The sequence below is a fragment of the Pyrus communis genome, chromosome 8, assembly GCF_963583255.1.
Source record: "Pyrus communis chromosome 8, drPyrComm1.1, whole genome shotgun sequence".
NCBI lineage: Eukaryota > Viridiplantae > Streptophyta > Magnoliopsida > Rosales > Rosaceae > Pyrus > Pyrus communis.
In genome coordinates, this window is record NC_084810.1 from 20,527,355 (window position 1) to 20,552,011 (window position 24,657).

Here is a 24,657-nt window from a genome sequence, read left to right on the forward strand (position 1 = left end):
AGTGCTCCTGATATTACTTCTCTTAAGATTTTTGGAACTGCAGTATATCCTTTTTTTAGACCTTTTAATGACCATAAGCTTCAACCATGATCAGTGCAATGTGTGTTTTTGGGTTTTTCCAACAGTTACAAAGGAGTATTGTGTTATAATATTCATACAAAGAAGTTTATCATTTCCAGAAGTGTCATCCATGATGAAGAGGTTTATCCTTTCAAGCAATTGTGTGATACAAATGGCTCTAAAACTGCACATCAGCAGTCACATTCTCCTGTGATTATGCATCTTAATATACCAAGTGCAGGGTCTCAACTATTGTCTCCTTTTTTTAATATGGTTCCAGAAGGGAGTAATATCTCTTAATATGGAAGAAGTCAGTGTTCAGGGTCAAATGACAGCGCAATTCAATCTTCTGATTTCAGTGATAGTCATAATTTTGTTGCTTCAGGCAGGAATAGGGTTATTCCTTATACCTGTGATTCACAGTTGATTCAGTCCGGGTCCAACAATGTCCAAGCTTCTTCCCCAAGTCATCATTCTGGTACAACATCAATGTTGCATGTCTACTCCTCCAATCAGCTTGAGGTAATCCTTCCTCTATCTTCTAATTGTGAATCAACTCAGTGTGATACAGGGATCAATACACATTCTATGACTACAAGGCTAAAAAGTGGAGTGCTTGAGAAAAAGAATTATGCTGCTTTAGTTGCTTCATTTCCTGAGCTTCAATCTTTACACATTACTGAAGAAGATCCATTCACGGGAGGTTATTCCTTCATTTCTGAGATAGCTGATGTAGAAGAGCCTTCTTCTTTTCGAAAAACATCTACAATTCCGCAATGGCAGACCGCTATGTAGGAAGAATATGATTCATTGAGGGCTCAAGGCACTTGGGTTTTAGTTCCTTTACCACCAGATAGAGCTATAGTTGGCAGTAAGTGGGTGTATAAAATGAAAAAGAATCCAGATGGTACAATCTCAAGATATAAAGCACGACTTGTAGCTTAGGGTTTTTTCAAGCACACGACATTGATTATATGGACACATTTAGCCCGGTTGTTCGTCACACTACAGTTCGAATTGTCTTAGCCTTGGTTGCTATTCATCACTGGAATTTGAGACAATTAGATATTAAAAATGCTTTTCTTCATGGAGATCTACAAGAGGAGGTTTACAAGCAGCAACCTCAGGGTTTTGTTGATGTTTCTTATCCAACACATGTCTGCAAGCTTGTTAAATCTTTGTACGGTTTAAAACAAGCTCCAAGAGCTTGGAATTCGAAGTTTACAGCTTATCTAGGTGCTTTGGGATTCTATGCTTTTGCATCTAATACTAGTCTATTTGTGAAACAAGATGAATCTGATCTCATCATATTGTTGTTGTATGTTGATGACATAATCCTCATTGGATCCAGTTCTGTGAAGATACAAGGGGTAATACAAGAATTGTCTGAAGTTTTTGATTTAAAAGACATGGGTAAGCTCACTTATTTCTTGGGGCTACAAATCTAGTATAAGGATAATGGGGATATCTTTGTTAATCAATCAAAATACATCAAAGATTTGATTCATAAAGCTGGTATAGAGACATGTAAACCAACTCCAACTCCCTGCATTCCTCATCATCAACTTTTAAATTCAGAAGGTACATTGTTGACAGATTCTACTTTGTATAGGAGTGTAGTAGGCTCAGTGCAATATTTGACCTTTACTAGGCCAGACATTGCTTATGCAGTTAATACAGTTTGTCAATTTATGTCCTTACCAACTGAGATTCATTTTGGGGCTGTGAAAATAATTTTACATTACCTGCAAGGGACAATACATACTGGCATCATGTATTCTACAACTACAAGTCCACAGTTAAATGCATTTTCAGATTCTGATTGGGCAGCCAATTTGAATACAAAGAGGTCTATTACTGGTTATGTCTTATTTTTAGGCAATAATCCTATTTCATGGTAGTCTAAAAAGCAAACTTCAGTGTCTCGGAGTTCAACAAAAGCTGAGTATAAAGCCTTAGCTCATACTGCAGCTGATATAGCTTGGGTCAGGAACATACTCAAGGATCTAAGAGTGTTCTTATGTCATCCACCTAGGCTTCACTGTGATAACATGTCTGCTATTGCCCTTAGTGCCAATCTTGTTTTTCATTCCCGTATTAAAAATCTAGATACAGATTTTCACTTTGTTAGGGAACGAGTACAACAAGGAGATTTGGAGGTGTTGTATGTTCCCACAGAAGATCAAATCGCAGACACATTGACCAAAGGATTGCATAGTCCTTCTTTTGTTAAACATTTTCACAATCTTAAACTAGGCAACCCTAGTTGAGATTGAGGGGGGATGTTGAATGTAATATGCCATGTTAGTATATGTTTGTTAGTGATTGGAGTGCCATGTAAGCAAGGCTGCTAGAAAGATTGTTAAGAGTCGGTTATATAGTTAGAGTAGTTGCTTAACTGTTAAGTATTGAAGGAATATATATAGCAACCTCAGCTATACAATTGTTTTTTTTTTGGATTCAGAATTATCAGTACACAAGATTTCGTCTCTCTCTCTCTCTCTCTCTCTGTTGTTCCCTTATCTCTCTTATTCTTCGATACATGCTCTTTCTGCATTTTTGTTAATAGGAGACATTAGCACATAGGCCTTCAAATTTACATTTGTCAATTTTCTTTTGACATCTCCATTGGAGATCGATGCTCTAAGACACATTTGCACCACATTGACCCAAAAAAGAAAAAAGAAAAAAACACTCATCAATTCAATAAAGGATTAGATGTTCAGAGAAACAAAAGGTGTAAATTTAATGCGATTTGAAAACATCATGGTGCAATATGAGAAGATTGAAACATCATGGTTAAGTTTGCAAATCACCTCAAACTTGTAGGGTGTAAAATGTAGTTAGTCATAATATTAAAGTTGTTCGAGTCCCGACTGTTTAGAGAAAACATTGTTGGAAAATATTAGCATTAATTTTAGGTATATTTTATTGTTTGGGTATTTTACATAATTCAAGTATTAGGTTTTCTAGGGTATTATTGGATTTTGGGATCGACAGGCCCGTGAGGCTCTACTCTAACAACACCGATATTGTCCCCAACTTTACCACGAGCCCAATTTGTCAGGTGTGAGGTTTTATCACAAAAAGGCCTCGATATTAATTAAAGTGGGGCAATCATATTTAAATCCCCATTATTCTTTTCACCCACTGATGGGGGATTCCAACACTTTCCCTCACGTGTAACCTCATTTGGTTGTTCACACGTGGAGATCCACACATAAGCAATTGAAACTCAGAGGTTGGCTCTATGTTAAGAGTTCATACTTGTTTTCAATAGAACTCAGAGGCCGGCTCTATATTAGGAATCCTGGTTTTGTTTCCTTCATTCTATGTTAAGAATCATGGCTTGTTTCTTCTTGGGGACAAGCTCATTGGCTTGCATGGGGCCCGAACCTTGGCTCTAATACCATGTTGGATTTTTGTTTCGGCAGACACCCCACTCTAACAACAGCAATACTATCCCAACTTTATCACTTGTCCAATCCGTCATATGTGTGGTTTTATCACAAAAAAGTCTCGATATTAGTTAGAGTGGGGCAATCATATTTAAACTCCCATTTTCTTTTCACCCACACCGACGTGGGATTTCAACATGTTTCACCCACCGTTCCCACTAACTTAGGGTTGCACTGCTCAATGCCCACTATATTTGTCGTAGTCCATGTCGTGCTGCCTAGATATTGCTAATGCAAATCCATCTGCACATTATTGTTGCAACCAGAAACCCAAATAGCAACCGGTTTTTGATGAACCCAATTACCGTTACTGCTTGTTTCTAGACCACGGAATGAGATCACATTGAACCATTGCAGTCATTTTTGCCTAATCAAACACACATATGTGTCACAATCTAACCACCTGTGTCGTGATCTGATGAACCCATGAAATTGAGAGAGGATCCTCGCCCGATCCTTCAATCACATCCATTCATTGTACATCAAGCAGCCAGTTTTTGTCAGATACTATTTATATTCAATTTAAAATAAAAAATTTACAATGATCTGACCGCACGATGTATGATGAACGAATGTGATTAGAGGATCCCCAAAATCTTCACAAAGAGGATCCAGCAAGGATCCTCCTGGCATGAATTCGATTTTGCATTGTCACAACCACCAGGGATGCTGACACACCTCATTTGTACCCATTATTATATTCTAGCTGTACCCACATAAAGTCCATTCCACTCGTTCCCACAAAAGAAAAAGAAAAAAAAGTAGAAAAAAGGAAATGAAAAAAAAAAAAAAAACAGTAAAAGTTTTGATGATAAAAAAAAGTATTTGTTGTTATTGGGGTCTATAAGGGTGACGTGAGAAGGATTGATGTTGTTGGGTCTGTATATAGAGTCTATTGCAACTGTTTATCACAATTACTTAACTGCTTGGAGTGGTGACGCTTTAGTAATGGTTGTTAGAATTTTCAACGTTGTATATGTGGTGATACATTTGATTTACGCCAAATCGGACAAATGGTCTCTCTAATCCTAAGGTATTCGGAACATATTATATGTGGTAAAAAAATTCGGATTTAAATCCATGTGGTATAGTCTATTAGTAAATTTAGTCCAAAAGTATTAGTTCCCTTAAGTGTCCATTAAATACATGGATAGAATTGTATTTTCACAAAACCTTCTTCCTCATTCTTTCTCTGGAATGTGTATTTTCACAAAACCATGTCTGAGATCAACCTCATCACTGATCTCGATCCCACTCAAAGCCCTGAACACACTTTCCACAAATCCATCTGCTACAACTTTGGCAGGGATACCTAGGACCAATACTGTTGGTGTTTGTATTGCAATCGCAACACATCTTGCTATCGCTACTGGGCATATTAAACTCACCAGACAAAACCTGTGAGTACCTAATTTGTCTATTTGATCTTAGTAGTGAACGATCCGGTACATTGAATGGTAACAACCCAACAAGAAGAGAACCCATAATTTTCTTTTTACTTTTTTTCTCGAGAAACAAACACACTAGCCTCGAAATTTGTCAATGATATGACCTCTCAGCTTTAAAGAAAGAAGAAGAATTACAACCCAAAAATGAAAAAAGAAAAGCAACTTACTTTATTAATATCATGGTTCATAACAGCAGCAGCTTTCATGGTCTGAAGATTAGTCCGTACTTTGGTATTCATCTTTTTTTCTTTCTGGAAAAAAATGAGATAAGCAAACTTTGATGCAAATTTAATGCATCCTGAAAAGATGAACAGAGGGATGACAGAGAGAGAGAGAGAGAGAGAGAGAGAGAGAGAGAGAGAGAGAGTATATATCATATATGGTTAGGAGAGTGGGAAAGTTGAAGTGGGTAAGACTCAGAAAAAGAAATGTCTGCATTTGTTGTATTCAGGGCTCTGAGTGGGATGGCATCAAGATCAGTGATGCGGTTGATCTCAGACATGGTTTTGTGAAAATACACATTCCAAAGAAAGCATGAGGAAGAAGGTTTTGTTAAAATACAATTCTATCCATGTATTTAACGGATACTTAACGGAACTAATACTTTTGAACTAAATTTGCTAACGGACTATACCATATGGGTTTAAATCTAAATTTTTTTACCACATAGGCTATGTTCCGAATACCTTAAGACCACATCGACCATTTGTCCTATTTGACCTTTGATTTATAATCGTTTGTTGTTGTACTTGTGATATGAGATCTTGTTCGTTTAGTGGCCGAGAACATTCATATGTTTCATTTCTACACTCCCAACATCTATCTGCGTGAATATGCCTGCTTGAAGATGCTGCAAAGTATATGTTCACATTACAAAATCTATATGTTGAAGTGCGCCAAATAGAATATGCCTGCCTCGATATCCGCCTAATAAAGTATGCATTCACATTTGCTTGTTGTCGAACTCATGTCGTTATCACCATGAGTTCAATAGGAGTGTTGAAAAATATTAGTATTTTAGATCTATTTTTTTTATTTGCGTGTTTTAGATTTTTAAGTATTAGGGCTTATAGGGTCACTTATGATAAACACAACTTTTAACTCAATATATATCAGAAACGAGTCAATGAAAATGTATTCCTTAGTTCGTAGTTGTCTCGACAATTTTATTTTATTTTTTATTTTTTTGGTTAATTAAACAATATTCGTAATTTCATACTTTGTGATGCTAGTATGACTCAACTTGTATGCTAGCAGTGCCATAATTAGAAATGGTTCATGTATAGCATTACCCCGCCAAATAAGAAGAGAAGCATATATGAAACGGACGCCCCAATGTGACTACCGTTTTCTCAACCTAGCAGGCCACCATGCCTTGTATCTTTTGTACATTCAATTGCATGATTGCTTTGAGACACCTCCATTTTTATGCAAATCCTTCTCCCAAATAAGTGTTCTGAATAAAATACTAAAACAATCAAGAGAAAATTATTTCCAATCAATACAACACAAAAGTTACACAATAAATATGTAAAAACATACACCGATCTAAGCTTAGAATACTAGAAGAAAAAGCTCATCTACCACGGTTGATGTCCATGGTAAATTGCAATCAATCACAGGCACTATACCCATTAGTAATTTGAACGTGATAAAAAATCTTAGTTTCTACCATTCACTATACCCATTGTCCGGATTGTGCCAGTTTCACAAATTGAAGCAATCCATGGGAATGGAAAAAATATTTAATATTCAGGTTGCAGTTTAAAATTTTGAAAACTTTATTGGTAATTTAATTCTAAAACTTCTAAACTGAACTTGAAAAGTTAAAACTATTAGTCATTCGTCAGGCGATATGATTAAGAAAGCATTCATGCGCATATATGTAGTTCACTGGGAGTTCAATAACTGGGTGTTGCTTGGTGTTAACATATTGTAGAAAACATTTGGCAAGAAGATAATCAATGGCAAAATATTGTTGAAGGTTTTTAGCATTTCTGGTCCCTTCCATTCATGCATGCACGTACGGTCCCAATTGGATTAAAAGTGTAAAGAAGGAAAAATTGAAATTTGTAGTTGTGATAACCCGTCCCTAATTCTACGATTTTATTAATTTTAAAAGTGTGAATTCACGAAAATGCCCCTACAATAGAGATTGTTGATTTTCCTTGACCGTCTTTTTGGGACATGTACAAGCTACTATTTTAGCGTATCCTCAAAGTCCTCAACAATACAAACACGTAGGCGCAAATGGAATCGGGATTGGAGTTACGGCTAAAATTTTACGAAACATTGAATACCGAGGTCAAGTTGGTAATTTCATTTTAGAAGATATTTTGTATTGTTTTGTGAGCCACTTAGGGCCCATGCCCCACTCCTTCCCTTACACCCGTGTTCCCTGTCAGTCCTCTGGGACCTATCCCACGCTGCCACCTCACTTCCCTCAAACTCTCTCATTCTCTCTTTCTTTCCCGTCCTCTGTCTCTCTTTTTATCTCTCTCTCTCTCTTGGCAAATGCAGAGAAACCCGAGACCCCCACACATGGCGTTGCTTCAGCAAGGTCCATCATCCACCATCATCTCTGACAAGCATAACGGCCATAAACCCGAAGCCACATCATCTCTTAGCCGTGAAGTTGCATACCTAGATCTCGAGCTGCCAACACAAACCCAGACTATGACCTCCATGTTTCCTGGTGAGAACCTCGAAAATTTTCCATGTGTGTAAGTTCGAAAAACCACGCAAATCTTCGTGGATCATTTTTTGCCTTACATTTCTAGTGTTCTTAAGGATTTTGGGTGACATTTGAATGCAGAGATACTATTCCCCAGTTTTCCGATGATGTATGCCGTGAGTTGCAGACCTTTTCATGTCAACTCTGGCCACGGGTGACTCGAGGGGAAGGTATAATCCTAAACTACACTCGTTTATCTTCACTTTGATAGGAAGAGTGTGAAAAATAGTTGAGAAATCAAGCTATTTGGATCTCGTTTTGTTCTTTGGCGGGATTTCCATAATCTGGCAGTTGTAGTGGCAACCGGTCGGTGAGGAAGAATAAGAAAAGAAAAAAAAAAAGACGGCCGAAGCCCAAACCTTTGGGCCACTGATCCAACCCAAGTCTTAAGCCCAAACCTTTGGGCCACTGATCCGGCCCAGCCCAATTCCAAAACTAAGGAATATTCTAAGGAATATTTTAGGGAATATTCTTTGTGTTGACTTTTCGGAAAATTCTTGAAAACCCTCCTAAGCTAATTTCGACGTCCCGAGTCCTTTTTTGAAACCCATTTAGTGAAATTCCAAAGTTTTAATGTGGTTGACTATCGGGGCGTCTCGGTTGACTTTTTTTAGGGTTCACCGTTGACCTTTCATTGACTTTTTACAAAAATTGCCTGGGACCTTCTTAACATATTTTGACAAGCTGATTCTGAATCCACCATCCGTTTCTCCAAATTCAAACATTTTGATATAGTTTTACTAATGGGTTCCAATATTATGCTTAAGTACGATTACTATCGAAGACTCTGGCTAGCCTAGTTCGAACGATTGCAACCTTGCAAGTAACTGTGAGTGGGTCTTTTCTTTTATATAGTATATACGTATTTGTTAATTTCCATTTATACATTTGAAAAAGAATTTACTACGTATGTCTAGATTAGACTAATGTTTACAAGAATTAATGAAATGACGAAATTTACAAAATTATTTCGAATCCTGCAGGATGCACAGGTATCCATGGGATGCCTTCATTATATTTACGACCGCAAATATTATATGCTGATTAGAATTATCGAATCACTATGGCGTGATTATATTTATGTTATCTACTCATCGTTTGCTGCACCGGTGTTAGTACTTGTTCGGGTCAGGGCCAGGCTTTCACGTGTATGTGCACATCGCACCGTACGCTTACTTTGGATCCATTGTAGGTGCTAGTCATGTCGTACAGGTTGCAATAGCCAACTCCGACTCATATGTGTTGCGCATAGCGCTAGTCTTCATGTGATTGTAGTACTAGAGCGTATATCATTGTTACATCCAATCCTATTCATGTTAGAATACCTTTGCATGAACACGTGTCAATAAGCACTCAATATGAGATGTTTGCTTATGTGAGATTATACGATTATTGACGTCATGCACTTATTTATGAATTATTGTGCCGTATTGAATTCTTAAGATTTTGCAGGCTACGGTAAGTATTTTCTTACTATACATAGTACGTATATTTTGAAAACTATACTTGTTTTACGGTGAGGGGTTATAATGTTTTCAGAAAGGTTTTATTAAAACTTTATGTTCAGGCCCACTTACCCTTGTTTTTCACCCCTCTAGGTTTTAGAAGCTGAGCTTTCGCATCGATGAGGATTCTTGGCAAACATCGGTATTGCAGATTACCTTCAACGGTATAATTCTCATCTTACTTTATTGTACTTTACTTATGCTCTGACATCATGTATGAAATGAGTTCATTCCCGCTCACTAGCGCACTGTTACATTTAGGCACTTTTAGGTTTAAATTTAATCACATTTTCCACATCATTACACTTTATGGCTTCTTCACCTTGCAGGTGTCGGCCAACATAGCTCGATTTGGAGTCCAAGTGGACATTCCAAGTTGGGGTGCATCAGTAGTTGTTTATATTAATGAGATTTTAAATAAAATCCATAATTTGTGGGATTTGAAATATTAAGGGATAGATTTATACTCTCCACTACATTGTATGTATATATATGTATATATATGTGTGTGTGTGTGTGTGTGTATCTATATATATATATATATATATATATATATATATATATATAAACAAGGGTACATATTTTCAACACTACAAAAAAATAATAATAATAATGAGATTTTAAATAAAATCCATAATTTGTGGGATTTGAAATATTAAAAGATAGATTATACTCTCCACTACATTGTGTGTATATATAAACAAGGGTCCATATTTTCAACACTACAAAAAAAAAAAAAAAAAAAAAGATACTAGGCTTAATAACATTATTAAATTTATTCAATTATACTTGACATGGCTGCATTATCAAATCAAATGAAATATAATGTACCCATATAAGTTTAGAAAATGGATTAGGAAAAAAAATGAATGGATTTTACATTAAAAACTATGTAACTTACGTGTAAATTCATTAATATATTAATGTAAGGAACTTCGATCAAAATCTGAAAACCCATAAGGTTTTAGCCAATGAACATTAGTAACTAGGGACTATATGCTAATATTTCCTTTAGATATTTTTCAGGATTAGGTTTTCTTGGGTACTGTTGCTAATGCATTTGTCCAATCCGCTGATCGACGAACTCTTTGTCGCTATTGTGCTTTGATATGGTGGTATTGCAATCTTGCACCCACCGTTCCTACTAACTTTGGGTTGCACTACTGCATTCGTATCGACCTGCACAATATTCGTCATTGTCCATGTCACGCTGCCTACATAATGCTGATGCAAATTCATCTTCTGTTCCCAACGAACCCAATTACCACTATTGCTTGTTGCTGGACCACAAAACGAGATCACATCGAACCACTTCAGTCATTTTTTGCCTTACCAAACTCACATGTGTCCCAATCTGACCACTTGTGTCGTGATCTGCTGAACCCATGAATTTGATTTTGCATTAGTACACCCACCAGGCATGCTGCGACACCTCATTTCTACCCACATAAAGTCCATTCCACTTTGTCCCACAAAAGAAAAAAAAAGAGATAAGGGAAAAGAAAAAAAGGAAAGGGAAAAAAAAAAAAAAAAGAACAAAAGTTTTGTTGATAAGGAAGTATAAAATTTTAAGGGGGAGTGATGCAAGTATAAATTTTTTTTCGTCAGGTGCGTGTATAACACACACGAGTAGGGGCACATTATCGATAAGATTTCAGGCAGTGAGGCCCGCGTTGCAGCCCACTAAATAGCAGTTGAATCTGTACCGTTTGATTTCTAGATCAACGGTCTAGATTTTTCCATTTAAAAAATTAAAAAATATGAAAAAAGGGAAATATTTTGGGGGGCACGTGTCATAATCTGTATTGTTGGATTTCAATTTTTTTTTTATAATCCAACAATTTAGCTTAATTAAGTTAATAAAAATTTTAAAAATAATTAAAATCTGAAAAATTTCGAAAAAAAATTCAAAAAATAATAATTTTTTTTCTTTAAATACCTTACCATTTTCTCCTACCTTACACCACATTTCAATATTTTCAACAATTCTCAACATGGAAGGACATGTCACGCAACAAAATTGGTTAAAAATCTTATCGAAATCTATTCAAAAATTGTACTTTCAGATAATGATACATGGATGTGACGAGATCAGTTATCCGAAATTAAAAATAAATCGTTTTTTTAGAACATAAAAAATACTAAAATTTTATTGTCTATTGTCATGGTTATTCAGTTTAGCGGTGGAGATGCAAAAGACAATTAATATTCATTAAAGACCGTTACTATTCACTGGAGGGGATTGAATTACCTATTGCTGGGAGCCTCTGCACACTAGAAGTGCTCTAATGGAGTATGCATTCGCATTTGTTTGTTGTCAAACTCATGTCGTTTACCACCATGAGTAATGGGATTGTTGAAAATATTAGTATTTTAGATTTACTTTTAGATTGTTGAAAATATTAGTATTTTTGATGTAGTATTGGCTTTAGTCCATTTTTTTGAAATTTCTGATTTAGGTCCACTTAACTATTTTTTAAACCTATTTTACCCCTTGTTTTCAAATTTTGAATATTTAAACATCTGCAACCCACTAAACATTTAAAAAAACGTTTCAATTCTTTACCCTTTAATAAAATAAAATATTTTTATCATAGATTAAGTTGCAAAAATATACAACCTAATTAAAAGGTACTAAAACATAAATGTACATATACCTATAAGTAAGATATCAAACGAAGAAAATATATTTAATCAATAGGGAGATAAACGAACTGAAGGGTACAAATACACAATTTACCTACCTATAAGCAAGATAAATTACTATGTAATATAGGAAAACATATAGAAGCAATATGTGATAGAGATAGATAATAAAAATAGAAAAATATAATCTACCTATAATAGAGGTGGGTTATATAACTAATCCTAAAATCAAGGGATAATATTGATTACTTATAAGTAATTTTAGGAGTAAATTTGTATGAAAATGAAAAAAAAACTGACATGGAATATAATTGGACTTATCTCAAAAATGACTCACAAAATTGGATTCATATCAAGTTTTCCCTTTATTTTATTATTTGGGTGTTTTATATTTTAGCATATTAAGTCTTATAGGGTCACTTATTATAAACACAACTTGTAACTCAATATATATACGAGAACCGAGTCAATGAAGATGCATTCCTTAGTATGTCGTCATCTCAACAATCTCTTTTTCTTCTTCTAAATTTGGGTTGATTAAACGATACCCTTAGTTTCATACTCTGTTATGCTACTGTGATTCTCAACTTACATGCTACCAGCACCATAATCAGATATAGTCTATATATAGCATAGCCCCGCCAAAAATAAGAAGAGCAACGTATGTGAAACGGAGGCCCCAACGTGACTACCGTTTTCTAAACCCAGCAGGCCGTCATGCATTGTAACTTTTATTTTATACATGCAATTGCATGATTGCTTTGAGACACCTCCGTTTCTATGCAAATCCTTTTCCTAAATAAGCGTTATGAATAAAATAGTAAAACAATTAAGAGAAGTTCATTCCAATTACAACACACAAGTTGCATGTTAAATATATAAAAACATACACAAATCTAAGCTTAGAACACTAGAAGAAACAAACTCATCTACCACGGTCGATGTCCACGATAAATTACAATCAATCACGGGCACTATGTCCGTTAATAATCTGAAAATGAAAAAAGTCTCAAATTCTACTGCGGGCTATGTCCGTTATCAAATGTAAGGTAACCACGAATTGTGCCCGTTGATGGATTGAAGCAATCAATTAAAATAGAAATATAATTTAATATTCAGCCTGCTGCTGAAAATTTGTAAAACCTTATTGGTAATTCAATTATAAAACTTCTAGATAGAACTTGAATAGGTAAAACTATTAATTCGTTATTCGAAGGTGATTTGATTAAAGAAAGCATTCATGTGCTTACATATAGTTCATTGCAAGTTGGATAACTGGGTGTTGATTGGTGTTAACATATTGTATAAAACATTCGGCAAGAAGAATCAAGGGCCACGTTCCAAAAATATTGTTGAAGAGTTTTATCAATATAAATTCATTGAAATACTTTTGCTTTTCTGGTCTATTTCATGGAAAAAAAATTTCATTGTGACTGACACACGGATAGTACACCACGTGTTTTTATATATAAGTAGTGAGAAATTTTATTTTTTGAGTTATTAAATTTTTAACACATATCTCACCATTCATATAATGACACATAGTGTATCACTTCGTGTTCCGATCACATTGAAAAATCTCTCCCTTCCATGCATGCACGTACTGCCACTGCTTGCTAGTGGAGTACGGTCCCAACTGGATTAAAAGTCTAAAGATGAAAAAGTATGATATCCTACAATATCTTCAACTTCGTTTCTCCACTTTTCAATTTTTGATTTTTTTTAATACTTCTCTTTACTTAATTCCATTCCTTGACCAAAACCAATCTACCAAGGTTTTACGTTATATACATGCTTGCGAAATATTTATTTACCTATAAAAAATATATATAATATTGCAAATGTGTGTGTGTGTGTGTGTGTGTTTTTGTTTTTGTTATAAATATGTATTATCCCAACAGTATTCATATTTAATTATTATTGTGACAAAAGCATATTTTTCTTTGGACTTTTAAGTGGTCTTCACTTTTTTAAAGACTGCCCGTGTTTATCAAATTTTAGTAAATAAATGCTTATCAATTATTCTCACGTTTAGACGTGGTACGTAGCCCTCTATATAAAGCCCATGCAATATGCAGGGAAGAACCAACCTAGCTATCTCGACCGCCAAAACCCCTCCAGTTAACTATGGCAAGCATGAGTTAGGCTCTTTGGTCTTGTGTGTCTTGCTACTCAATGGCTTTGAAATGGCAAACACCAAAGCTGCTAGGCCAAATCGACCCATTGTCTGTAACTCATTCGACAGGACCAAGTTTGATGCTCTAAAACCAGGGTTCGTCTTTGGTGCAGCTTCAGCAGCTTACCAGGCCAGTCCCTGCTAGGGCTTAGCTATTTAATTACCCTTTAATTAATTTGAGTTTCATATAATCACATAGGTCTAATTTGATTTCAATGTGAGAAATACTATATCATATATATATGCACATGCACGTTTCAGTTTGATTCCAAGCATGAATATTGACATCTTCAGTTTGAATGTGCATATGCATATTTCAAGTAGAAGGTGCTTGGAACGAAGATGGTAGAGGACCAAGCATATGGGACACCTTCACCCACAACCATCCAAGTTAGGGCTAGTTCGGTATGGGATACTGAACCGAAAACGGCATATCAAGTCCCAAACCGACTATTTTCTGGATGGAAATCTGAGGATTGATCCCAAACCAAAATTTCGGTATTCTCAAAGTTCGGGATTCCCGAAATATTTTCAGTATTTCGGGATTTCCCGAAACCGAACCTGAAATCATCCAAACCTACATTAAAATTTTAAAATTGAAAACCCCAATTTAAAATCATAAACAGTGGTGAATCGATTAAAATTGAAGGTCAAGAGAGAGAGACAGAGTGCAGAGATAGTCAGACCTTTGTCTTTCTCCTGACCCGAGCCCCCAATTCGAAACCCTCAGCCCCAATTTGAAACCCTAACCTTGATTTGAAACCCCACACATATAAAGAATCACTGGAGAGAATCAGAGGTGGGGATGAAGCAGTGAGGCGTGATGGTGGCCGAAGTGGAGAGAGTTTGTCGAAGTCTGATTGTGAGAGGATGGGTGGGTCTTCGAATTTGAGAGGAGACACAGAAGAGCCTGAGATTTTGGCAAAGGCAGAGATGGAGACTTTGGCGAAGGCAGAGATGGGAGAGACACTTTGTCTAAAGAGTCTTGAGTCTTTAGACATCTTTCTGCAATCTTTCCTTATTTTAATATTATACAATAGGCTATGTTTGCAGTTTACTTGATAGTAATTTAGACAGCACACAACAGTCATGTGCTTTTCTGCACACTTTGATTATTTTAACAATATATAATTGATATTGCAGTTTGCTTTTTTGCACACTTTGTTCTTTGGTAGCGTGGGAAGTACGAACCAAAAGCAAAAGGAAAAGAAGATTTCGGGATTTCAGGATTACCGAAAAATAAAATCTGAAAACCAATCACATACCGAATATTTCGGTATTTTTCGGTATGGGATTACCAAAGTTCGGGATAATTTCGGTTTGGGATTTTTCGGTTTGGGTTTGGGATTTTTTCGGTTTGGTTTGGGATTGGTGGGAAATTTTTCCAGCCCTAATCCAGGTTATAGTCTTCTACATATTATCATCAAATACCCTTCTGCATGTAGTATATGTCTGTATATTTTCCGATACATATGGACTATAAATGCACTACATGGACATAGATAATAGTTCTCATTCTATGATTCCTACCATTTTTATGCTCTAAATAATAAAAACTTCAATGATTAATGATAGAAAAAATCGATGATCGCAGCAATGGAGATGTCGCCATTGATCAATACTACCTCTGTAAGGTTGGCAATCAAGGAATAATATTATTCTCCAAACCCTAAATTCCCACTATGAAGTTGAAGAGCACATTGAATATGAGATCCTTAATTAATTTTTAGCTTCTTTCTTATAATTATTTATGCCTTTCTTGTCATTACAGAAAGATGTTGCAATTATGAAGGATATGAAGTTGGATGCTTATAGGTTCTCTATCTCATGGCCTAGATTGTTACCAAGTAATGTTGACATTTGCGTCCATATACTTGATTTGGGACCAATTACTTCATCGATTAACCTGTTTTACTTAATTCGATTTCTATATATAGATAGGTATTAACTCACTTGATTATTTTGTTCTAATTATTAGAGGGCACGCTAAGTGGGGGTGTCAACAGGAAAGGAATTGAATATTACGACAATCTCATCAATGAACTCCTTCGAAATGGTGATAAAGCTACCTAATCTCATATACCATCCATCTCATCTAATCTCATATATCATCCCATCCATTAATATATAATTAGAGTTTAATAACGTGCACCCATAATTGAATCAAACTATTAATTTTTTTTTTCGTTCCGATATCGTTATATATAGGCATACAGTTATTTGTGACAATCTTTCACTGGGATGTTCCCCAAGCATTAGAAGATGCATATGGTGGTTTCTTAGGCGCTCGTATTGTGTAAGTAAACCTATAAGTTAGATGCTTATAGGTTCTCTATCTCATGGCCTAGATTGTTACCAAGTGATCTTGACATCCGCGTCCATATACATGATTTGGGACCAATTACTTCATCGATTAACCTGTTTTACTTAATTCGATTTTCATATATAGATAGGTATTAACTCACTTGATTATTTTGTTCTAATTATTAGATGGCACGCTAAGTGGGGGTGTCAACAGGAAAGGAATTGAATATCACGACAATCTCATCAATGAACTCCTTCGAAATGGTGATAAAGCTACCTAATCTCATATACCATCCATCCCATCTAATCTCCTATATCATCCCATCCATTAATAGTCTATTTTGAGAGGTATTAGGTTTGATTTTCGCAACTTACATGCTACCAGCACCATAATCAGAAATAGTCTATATATAGCATAGCCCTGCCAAAAATAAGAAGAGGAACGTATGTGAAACAGAGGCCCCAATGCGACTGCCGTTTTCTAAACCCAGCAGGCCGTCATGCGTTGTAACTTTTATACATGCAATTGCATGATTGCTTTGAGACACCTCCCCGTTTCTATGCAAATCCTTCTCCTAAATAAGCTTTACGAATAAAATAGTAAAACAATTAAGAGAAGTTCATTCCAATTACAACACACAACTTGCACGTTAAATATATAAAAACATACACAGATCTAAGCTTAGAACACTAGAAGAAAAAAACTCATCTACCACGGTCGATGAACATGATAAATTACAATCAATCACGGGCATTATGTCCGTTAATAATCTGAACATGATAAAAAGTCTCAAATTTTACTACGGGCTATGTCCGTTATCAAATGTAAGGTAACCACGAATTGTGCCCGTTGACGGATTGAAGCAATCAATTGAACTAGAAAAATAATTTAATATTCAGCCTGCAGTTTAAAATTTGTAAAACCTTATTGGTAATTCAATTCTAAAACTTCTAGACTGAACCTGAATAGGTAAAACTATTAATTAGTTATTCGAAGGTGATTTGATTAAAGAAAGCATTCATGTGCTTACATATAGTTCATTGCGAGTTGGATAACCGGGTGTTGATTGGTGTTAACAGATTGTATAAAACATTTGGCAAGAAGAATCAATGGCCACGTTCCAAAAATATTGTTGAAGGGTTTCATCAATATAAATTCATTGAAATACTTTTAACTTTTCTAGTCTATTCCATGGAAAAAAATTTCATTGTGACTGGCACACGGATAGTACACCACGTGTTTTTATATAAGTAGTGAGAAATTTTATTTTTTGAGTTATTAAATTTTTAACATACATATCCTACCATTTGTATAATGACACATGATGTATCATTCCGTATTCGGATCACATTGAAAAATCTCCCCATTCCATGCATGCACGTACCGCCACTGCTTGCTAGTGGAGTACGGTCCCAACTCGATTAAAAGTCTAAAGATGAAAATGTATCACATATATATATATATATATATATATATATATATATATATATATATATATATATATATATATATCTGTGTGTGCGCGTGTGTATTTTTGTTTTTCATATAAATATGTATTATCCCAACAGTATTCATATTTAATTATTATTGTGACAAAAGCATATTTTGCTTTGGACTTTTAAGTGGTCTTCACTTTTTTAAAGCCTGCCCGTGTTTATCGAGTTTTTGTTCAAAAAAAATAAAATAAATTATCAACAGAAAAACTCCCCATCGTTGTTTCCCTCGAATTTCCTCAGTTCACCATTGCAGTTCTTAATTTTTAATTTTTCACACCGAGTGAAAGAACCAGATTTTATTTTAACCCCTTCCCATCTTCCCCAACCCCAACCAACCGAAATTATAGAAATAAATTATTTTCGTACTGACCAAGAAGATTTTGGATGGAGGGTTTTGTATCAATAAATAATTTTTTTCTTAATAAATTGTCAAGACTCAAAACTTCAATCCTATTTCCCTTGTTCAAAGACAATAATCTTATTATTGGAAAGTACGAGTAAAGCATTTCAGGCCACTTTACATATGCAACGGCGATCCGAGAATAAATTATTAGCCTTCCAATAGCTACCAATTAACAAACCCAAGTTTACGAGGGATAATGATATCTTTAGGAATTTAAAAGTAAGGGAGGAGAGTTTTGCTGGGGTTTTCTTTATTCTGGTGGCTTGTGGAAGATGAAGTCAGAAGAGTTTCAAAAAAGGAAAGAGAAACTATGTATTTTTCTTTTTTAAAGTTAAAGTTAGTTCTACTCTGCCACATAGTACTACGATCTAATACTATTCATCTTTACCAGTAAGTGAGAGGTCTTTGGTTCGATTGTCGCCAAAAACGAAGTTGAACTACATTATTATGGCAAGCTCATTGTAAGGCTTAACTCATTCTCTCACCCCTTAGTGTGAGTACTATCGTCCGTTAAAAAAAAAAAAAAGTTAGTTATGCTCTGATGGTATATACCTAATTAATTAGAATTTTAAAAGTTAGTTATGCACTCTCAGGATATGTTATCTCATTATGTATTCCTCGATATAGTAATTATCGTATTTCATTAAAAACATGGATATTTGAGAAATAAACCATTTGCACTTTTAATAGTTAAGTTATTTAGACAAACAAAATTAACAACATTACTACCACACTCTCTAAAGGCGAATTTGAGAGGTATTAGGTTTGATTTTCGTCAAAGACAAATTTGAACCATACTATTACTAGCCTATTTTGAGGCTTAGGCTCTTAGTTCACTCCCTAATCCCCTTAGTGTAGACAATATCGTTTGTTCAAAAAAATACATATAGGCCCAACTATTGCAAATATATGTGGTCAGTTTGTGTGCCTAATTAATAGCATTAGTGTTATCGTTTTGGTAAGTAAATAATTCTATAGGGTGCTAGCAATCTTCTCTTTAGCCTTCTTGTTTGGGAAGGAACTTCTATCTCCTCCTCATGTTGTGTCATTTCTCGTACACTCCAAACAATACTTATTAGAGAAATTTTAAAAACTAACCCCCTTGGAGCCATCTATATTGACATTTTTATCCTACCATTTTCAGTTTCTTAATAAAAAATCTGGCCAAATCTAGTGTGCACAAAGACAAGATGCCCTTAGATTGAAAAATCCGTTCCCAATCGAAGTCTTCCCTCTTCCAGCAAACTCTAAACCTCGCACTACCCATTCGAATCACCGGGTATACAAAACCCCGGCACAAAATTACTAGCCACGACACTTTTTTCTTCAACGTGCATTTCAGCTCTATTACTCCACGTGTGGAATGAAGAATCAGATTCCCACTCTTTCCCTTCCTTTTCTTTTGGTAAAGTTGATGAGTTGTTGTCATGAAAAATGGAGTCACATCAAAGCTGTCATTGTCGTTAAGGAGTTAGGGTTATGTCTTGTGAGGGGATTCCATCCCTAGGGTCTCCACAATTTGAATCTAGATGGAATCCCATCTTCGGATGGGTGTCACTTGCAGTGGGGTTTGAATGCTTTAAGAAAGGAAAAAGAGAGAAAATACTCTTCAGCTGGTACATATCTTTGTATGACGATCCTATCCAGATCCTCTTTGTGAGGATTCTCTCCAAATCTTCTTTGTGAGAATCCTGGGAATCCTCGCATCATCTTCGTTTATCGTATATTGTGCGGTCAGTTTTCTTAAGGTACTGTTTCTGTTTAATTTTAAATAAAAATATTTAAAATGATTTATGACTGTACAATATATAATGAACGGACACCATTTAAGAATTTCCGGAATACTCACAAAGAGGATCCGGAGAGTATCCTCAATCCATATCTTTAATCATGTTGAGTAAACTACATTTCCACACCTCATATATGGGCTGATTTTTCAAAATAGATCAAGAAATTTCAATTCTCACATACACCACGTTGAAATATTGAAATTGTATTAATTTATGTATTGGTCAAATAAATTGTATGATAATTTATTAAATTTGATCATTTTCAAAGGAGATGTCTATGCTAAGGAGAATGTTATGTAAGAAAATTTGAAAGCAGATGTAAGTTTTAATCGATTTGTCAATTCTACATGATTTAGCATATAGATTGTGTGCTGTCAATTTTGACATATAAAAAAAAATATAATCTCTTTTACATAAAAGAAAATATAATCTCTTTTATTTTCATAAAGAAGATCCGGCGAGGTCGGATTCTAACTTTTCTGGTCCATTCCATGCATGTGCGTACCGCCACTGCTTGCTAGTGAGGTCCCAACTGGATAAAAAGTCGAAGGATGAAAAAATGTCATATCCTACAGTATCTTGAACTGCGTTTCTCCACTTTTCAATTTTTAATTTTTTTTTTTAAATATTTCTCTTTACCTAATTCCATTCCTTGATATATTTCCCATAACCAATCCACCAAAGTTTTACGTTATATACATGCTTGAGAAATTGTTTACTTACAAAAAAAAATATAATATTGCAAACGTATTCATATTTAATTATTATTGTTACAAAAGTATATTTAGTTTTTTGTATAAATATGTATTATCCCAACCGTATTCATATTTAATTATTATTGTTACAAAAGTATATTTTGCTTTGCACTTTTCAGTGGTCTTCACTTTTTTAAAGCCTGCACGTGTTTATCAAATTTTAGTAAATAAATGCTTATCAATTATTCTCACGTCTAGACGTGGTACGTAGCCCTCTATATAAACCCCATGCAATATGCAGGGAAGAACCAACCTAGCTATCTCGATCACCAAAACCCCTCCAGTTAACTATGGCAATGCATGAGTTAGGCTCTTTGCTCTTGTGTGTCTTGCTACTCAATGGCTTTGCATTGACAAACACCAAAGCTGCTAAGCCAGATAAACCCATTGTCTGTAACTCACTTGACAGGACCAAGTTTGATGCTCTAAAACCAGGGTTCGTCTTTGGTGGATCTACAGCAGCTTACCAGGCCAGTCCCTGCTAGGGCTTAGCTATTTAATTACCCTTTAATTAATTTGAGTTTCATATAATCACATAGGTCTAATTTGATTTCAATGTCAGAAAAAACTATAGCATATATATATATGCACATGCACATTTCAGTTTGATTCCAAGCATGAATATTGACATCTTCAGTTTAAATGCGCATATGCATATTTCAGGTAGAAGGTGCATGGAACGTTGATGGTAGAGGACCAAGCATATGGGACACCTTCACCCACGACCATCCAGGTTATAGTCTTCTACATATTATCAGCAAATACCCTTGGGCATGCAGTATATGCTGTATATTTTCGATGCATATGGACTATACATGCACTACATGGACATATATAATAGTTCGCATTCTATGAGTCCTACCATCTTTATGCTCCAAATAATAAAATCTTCTACGGTTAATGACAGAAAAAATCGATGATCACAGCAATGGAGATGTCGCCATTGATCAATACCACCTCTATAAGGTTGTCAATCAAGGAATAATATTATTCTCCAAACCCTAAATTCCCACTATGAAGTTGAAGAGCACATTGAACATGAGATCCATAATTAATTTTTAGCTTCTTTCTTATAATTATGTATGCCTTTCTTGTCATTACAGAAAGATGTAGCAATTATGAAGGATATGAAGTTGGATGCTTATAGGTTCTCTATCTCATGGTCCAGATTGTTGCCAAGTAATGTTGACATCCGCCTCCATATCCTTGATTTGGGACCAATTACTTCATCGATTAACCTGTTTTACTTAATTCGATTTCGATATATAGATAGGTATATTAACTCACTTGACTATTTTGTTCTAATTATTAGATGGCACGCTAAGTGGGGGTGTCAACAGGAAAGGAATTGAATACTACGACAATCTCATCAATGAACTCCTTCGCAATGGTGATAAAGCTACTTAATCTCACATATCATCCATCCCATCTAATCTCATATATCATCCCGTCCATTAATATATAATTTTAATACCGTGCACTCATAAAACAATATTGAATCAAAGTATTGAATTTTTTTTTTTCATTCTGATAATGTTATATATAGGCATACAGCCATTTGTGACAATCTTTCATTGGGATGTTCCCCAAGCGTTAGAAGATGCTTATGGTGGTTTCTTAAGCCCTCGTATTGTGTAAGTAAACGAATTTTATCTTAAGTGTAATATTGGTCATTTGCTTAATTAAATAAAACGTACCACATCTAACAAAAATGTTTTGAAATTTGGACACGCAGCGATGACTTTAAAGACTTCGCAGAACTTTGTTTTTCACTTTTTGGTGATCGGGTGAAGCACTGGATCACGTTGAATGAGCCATACACCTTCAGTAACCATGCATATACAATCGGGATGTACGCACCGGGACGATGCTCTGCTTGGCAAGACCCAACCTGCCTTGGTGGAGATTCGGCTACTGAACCCTATTTGGTAACACACTACCAACTCCTTGCTCATGCAGCTACTGTAAAAGTGTACAAAGATAAATTTCAGGTATAATGAATTAACTAGTTAGTTCCCTTTTTTTTTTTTGGTCTGAAATCTCCACGAGTGACTAGTATTAGGTTCCACCACAAGAGGAAACCTTTTGTATAGCGAGGTAAACAGTTTGGAGTTTGTATGGCACTACATCAAATCATTTTCTGAATTTTCTTTGTAGGCATATCAAAATGGGGTGATAGGAATAACACTACTGTCACATTGGTTTGAGCCTGCTTCAGATGCAAAGGAAGATATAGATGCTGCAAATCGAGCTATGGATTTTATGTTTGGATGGCAAGTGTATTATTAATTTATAAATCAAGTGGGTTATGTTTCTTTTTTATGACTTATAAAGTTGATTATTGGAATTTTCACATCTTTGTAGGTTTATGGATCCAATTACAAGAGGTGACTACCCGTACACCATGCAATACCTTGTTAGAGAACGATTGCCAAAATTCACGGAAGAAGAATCCAAGATGTTAACTGGGTCCTTTGATTTTGTTGGATTGAACTATTATACTGCTCTATATGCAACTGATGTACCTAAGAATTATTCTAAACCTGCAAGTTACTTATACGATCCACATGTTATCACAATGAGTGAGTACAAATGAAAACCTTTTATCGACTAATTATTTAATATCTTAGAATTATTACATTCTAATATTGATCGCATTCATTTATGTTATGGCAGCTGAACGTGATGGCATTCCTATTGGTCCTCAGGTACACATCAAATTTCAGGTTAAGTTATTTGTATTTGGAGGATTAATTTTATACAATTCCTAACCATCTCAAATATCTTCAAATGGTATTACAGGCTGCTTCAGACTGGTTATATGTTTATCCAAAAGGAATTCACGATTTTGTACTCTACACGAAGAATAAGTATGGTGATCCAATCATTTACATTACTGAGAATGGTAATTGACGCTTTTAAGCCTCACTTAATTTCACTTTTTAATTTTTGACATATATATGTATATATTGATGTAAAATACAGATGAGTAATTCCAAATCTAAATTTAAAACCAACTACATCTCTCTTTTTGAGAGAAAGTACTAAATACATATGTAATGAATTATATTGCAGGCGTTGATGAGTTCAATGATTCCACCTTATCACTAGAGGAAGCCCTCCATGATCCCAATAGGACTGACTACTACAATCGCCACCTCTGTTACCTTCAAGCAGCAATCAAGTAAGTGCTTGTTGAAATACTAATTAGGACTATATTGCATTTTTACAGTGATATCAAGTCATTATTTATTTATTTTGTGGTGCAGGAAGGGTAGTAATGTGAAAGGATACTTTGCATGGGCAATTTTAGACAACTTTCAATGGAGTGAAGGCTACACAGTTCGATTTGGTATTAACTATGTGGATTTTGACGGGCTCCAAAGGTACCCAAAACTTTCGACCCATTGGTTCAAAAATTTCCTCAAGAAGCGCAAAGGAAGTTCAAATATTTTGGCCAATAATGTTGGAGACACTGATTTTCTTTATCAAGTGTAACTTCAAATGATGAATGTTGTGGGGCTTGTTTTTAGTTTTTTCAGCTTCACTCCTTCTGATTTGGAATAAGCTGCAACAACTCGTTATGAGTTTGTTGTATATGTTTTTAGTGTGTGTCTCTCTATATTTGTGTTGCCATTATGGCTAGTGCCTCTTCCGCAGTTGAATTCCATATGAATGTAATGTACTATTTATGAAAATAAATGTTTTTGAATGTTGAGTGTTCAATTAAACTGTACACTTACCCTTAGTGGGCTTTGACCAAAAAGTTGGCATAGATAATCAATGGCCTTAGGCCACATTATACTAGCTAGTGATTCCTTAACCAAAATATACTAAGGGTTTATTTTGAACTGTTTAAAATGGCTGAAAGCGTTTCTAGT

At 35.1% G+C, this 24,657-nt stretch overlaps 1 protein-coding gene across 1 annotated transcript; it reads left to right on the forward strand.

Moving 5' to 3' along the window:
- The first annotated feature begins 21,041 nt into the window (after positions 1 to 21,041).
- LOC137741744 (beta-glucosidase 13-like) lies at positions 21,042 to 24,485 on the forward strand. Its single transcript, XM_068481466.1, has 13 exons — positions 21,042 to 21,246; positions 21,440 to 21,509; positions 21,684 to 21,742; positions 21,880 to 21,955; positions 22,089 to 22,166; positions 22,323 to 22,410; positions 22,512 to 22,767; positions 22,934 to 23,049; positions 23,141 to 23,358; positions 23,453 to 23,484; positions 23,579 to 23,681; positions 23,852 to 23,960; positions 24,046 to 24,485. Exons 1-13 carry the CDS (start codon positions 21,067 to 21,069, stop codon positions 24,272 to 24,274), a joined length of 1,614 nt encoding a protein of 537 aa, XP_068337567.1. The 5' UTR covers positions 21,042 to 21,066; the 3' UTR covers positions 24,275 to 24,485.
- Positions 24,486 to 24,657: the final 172 nt, after the last annotated feature.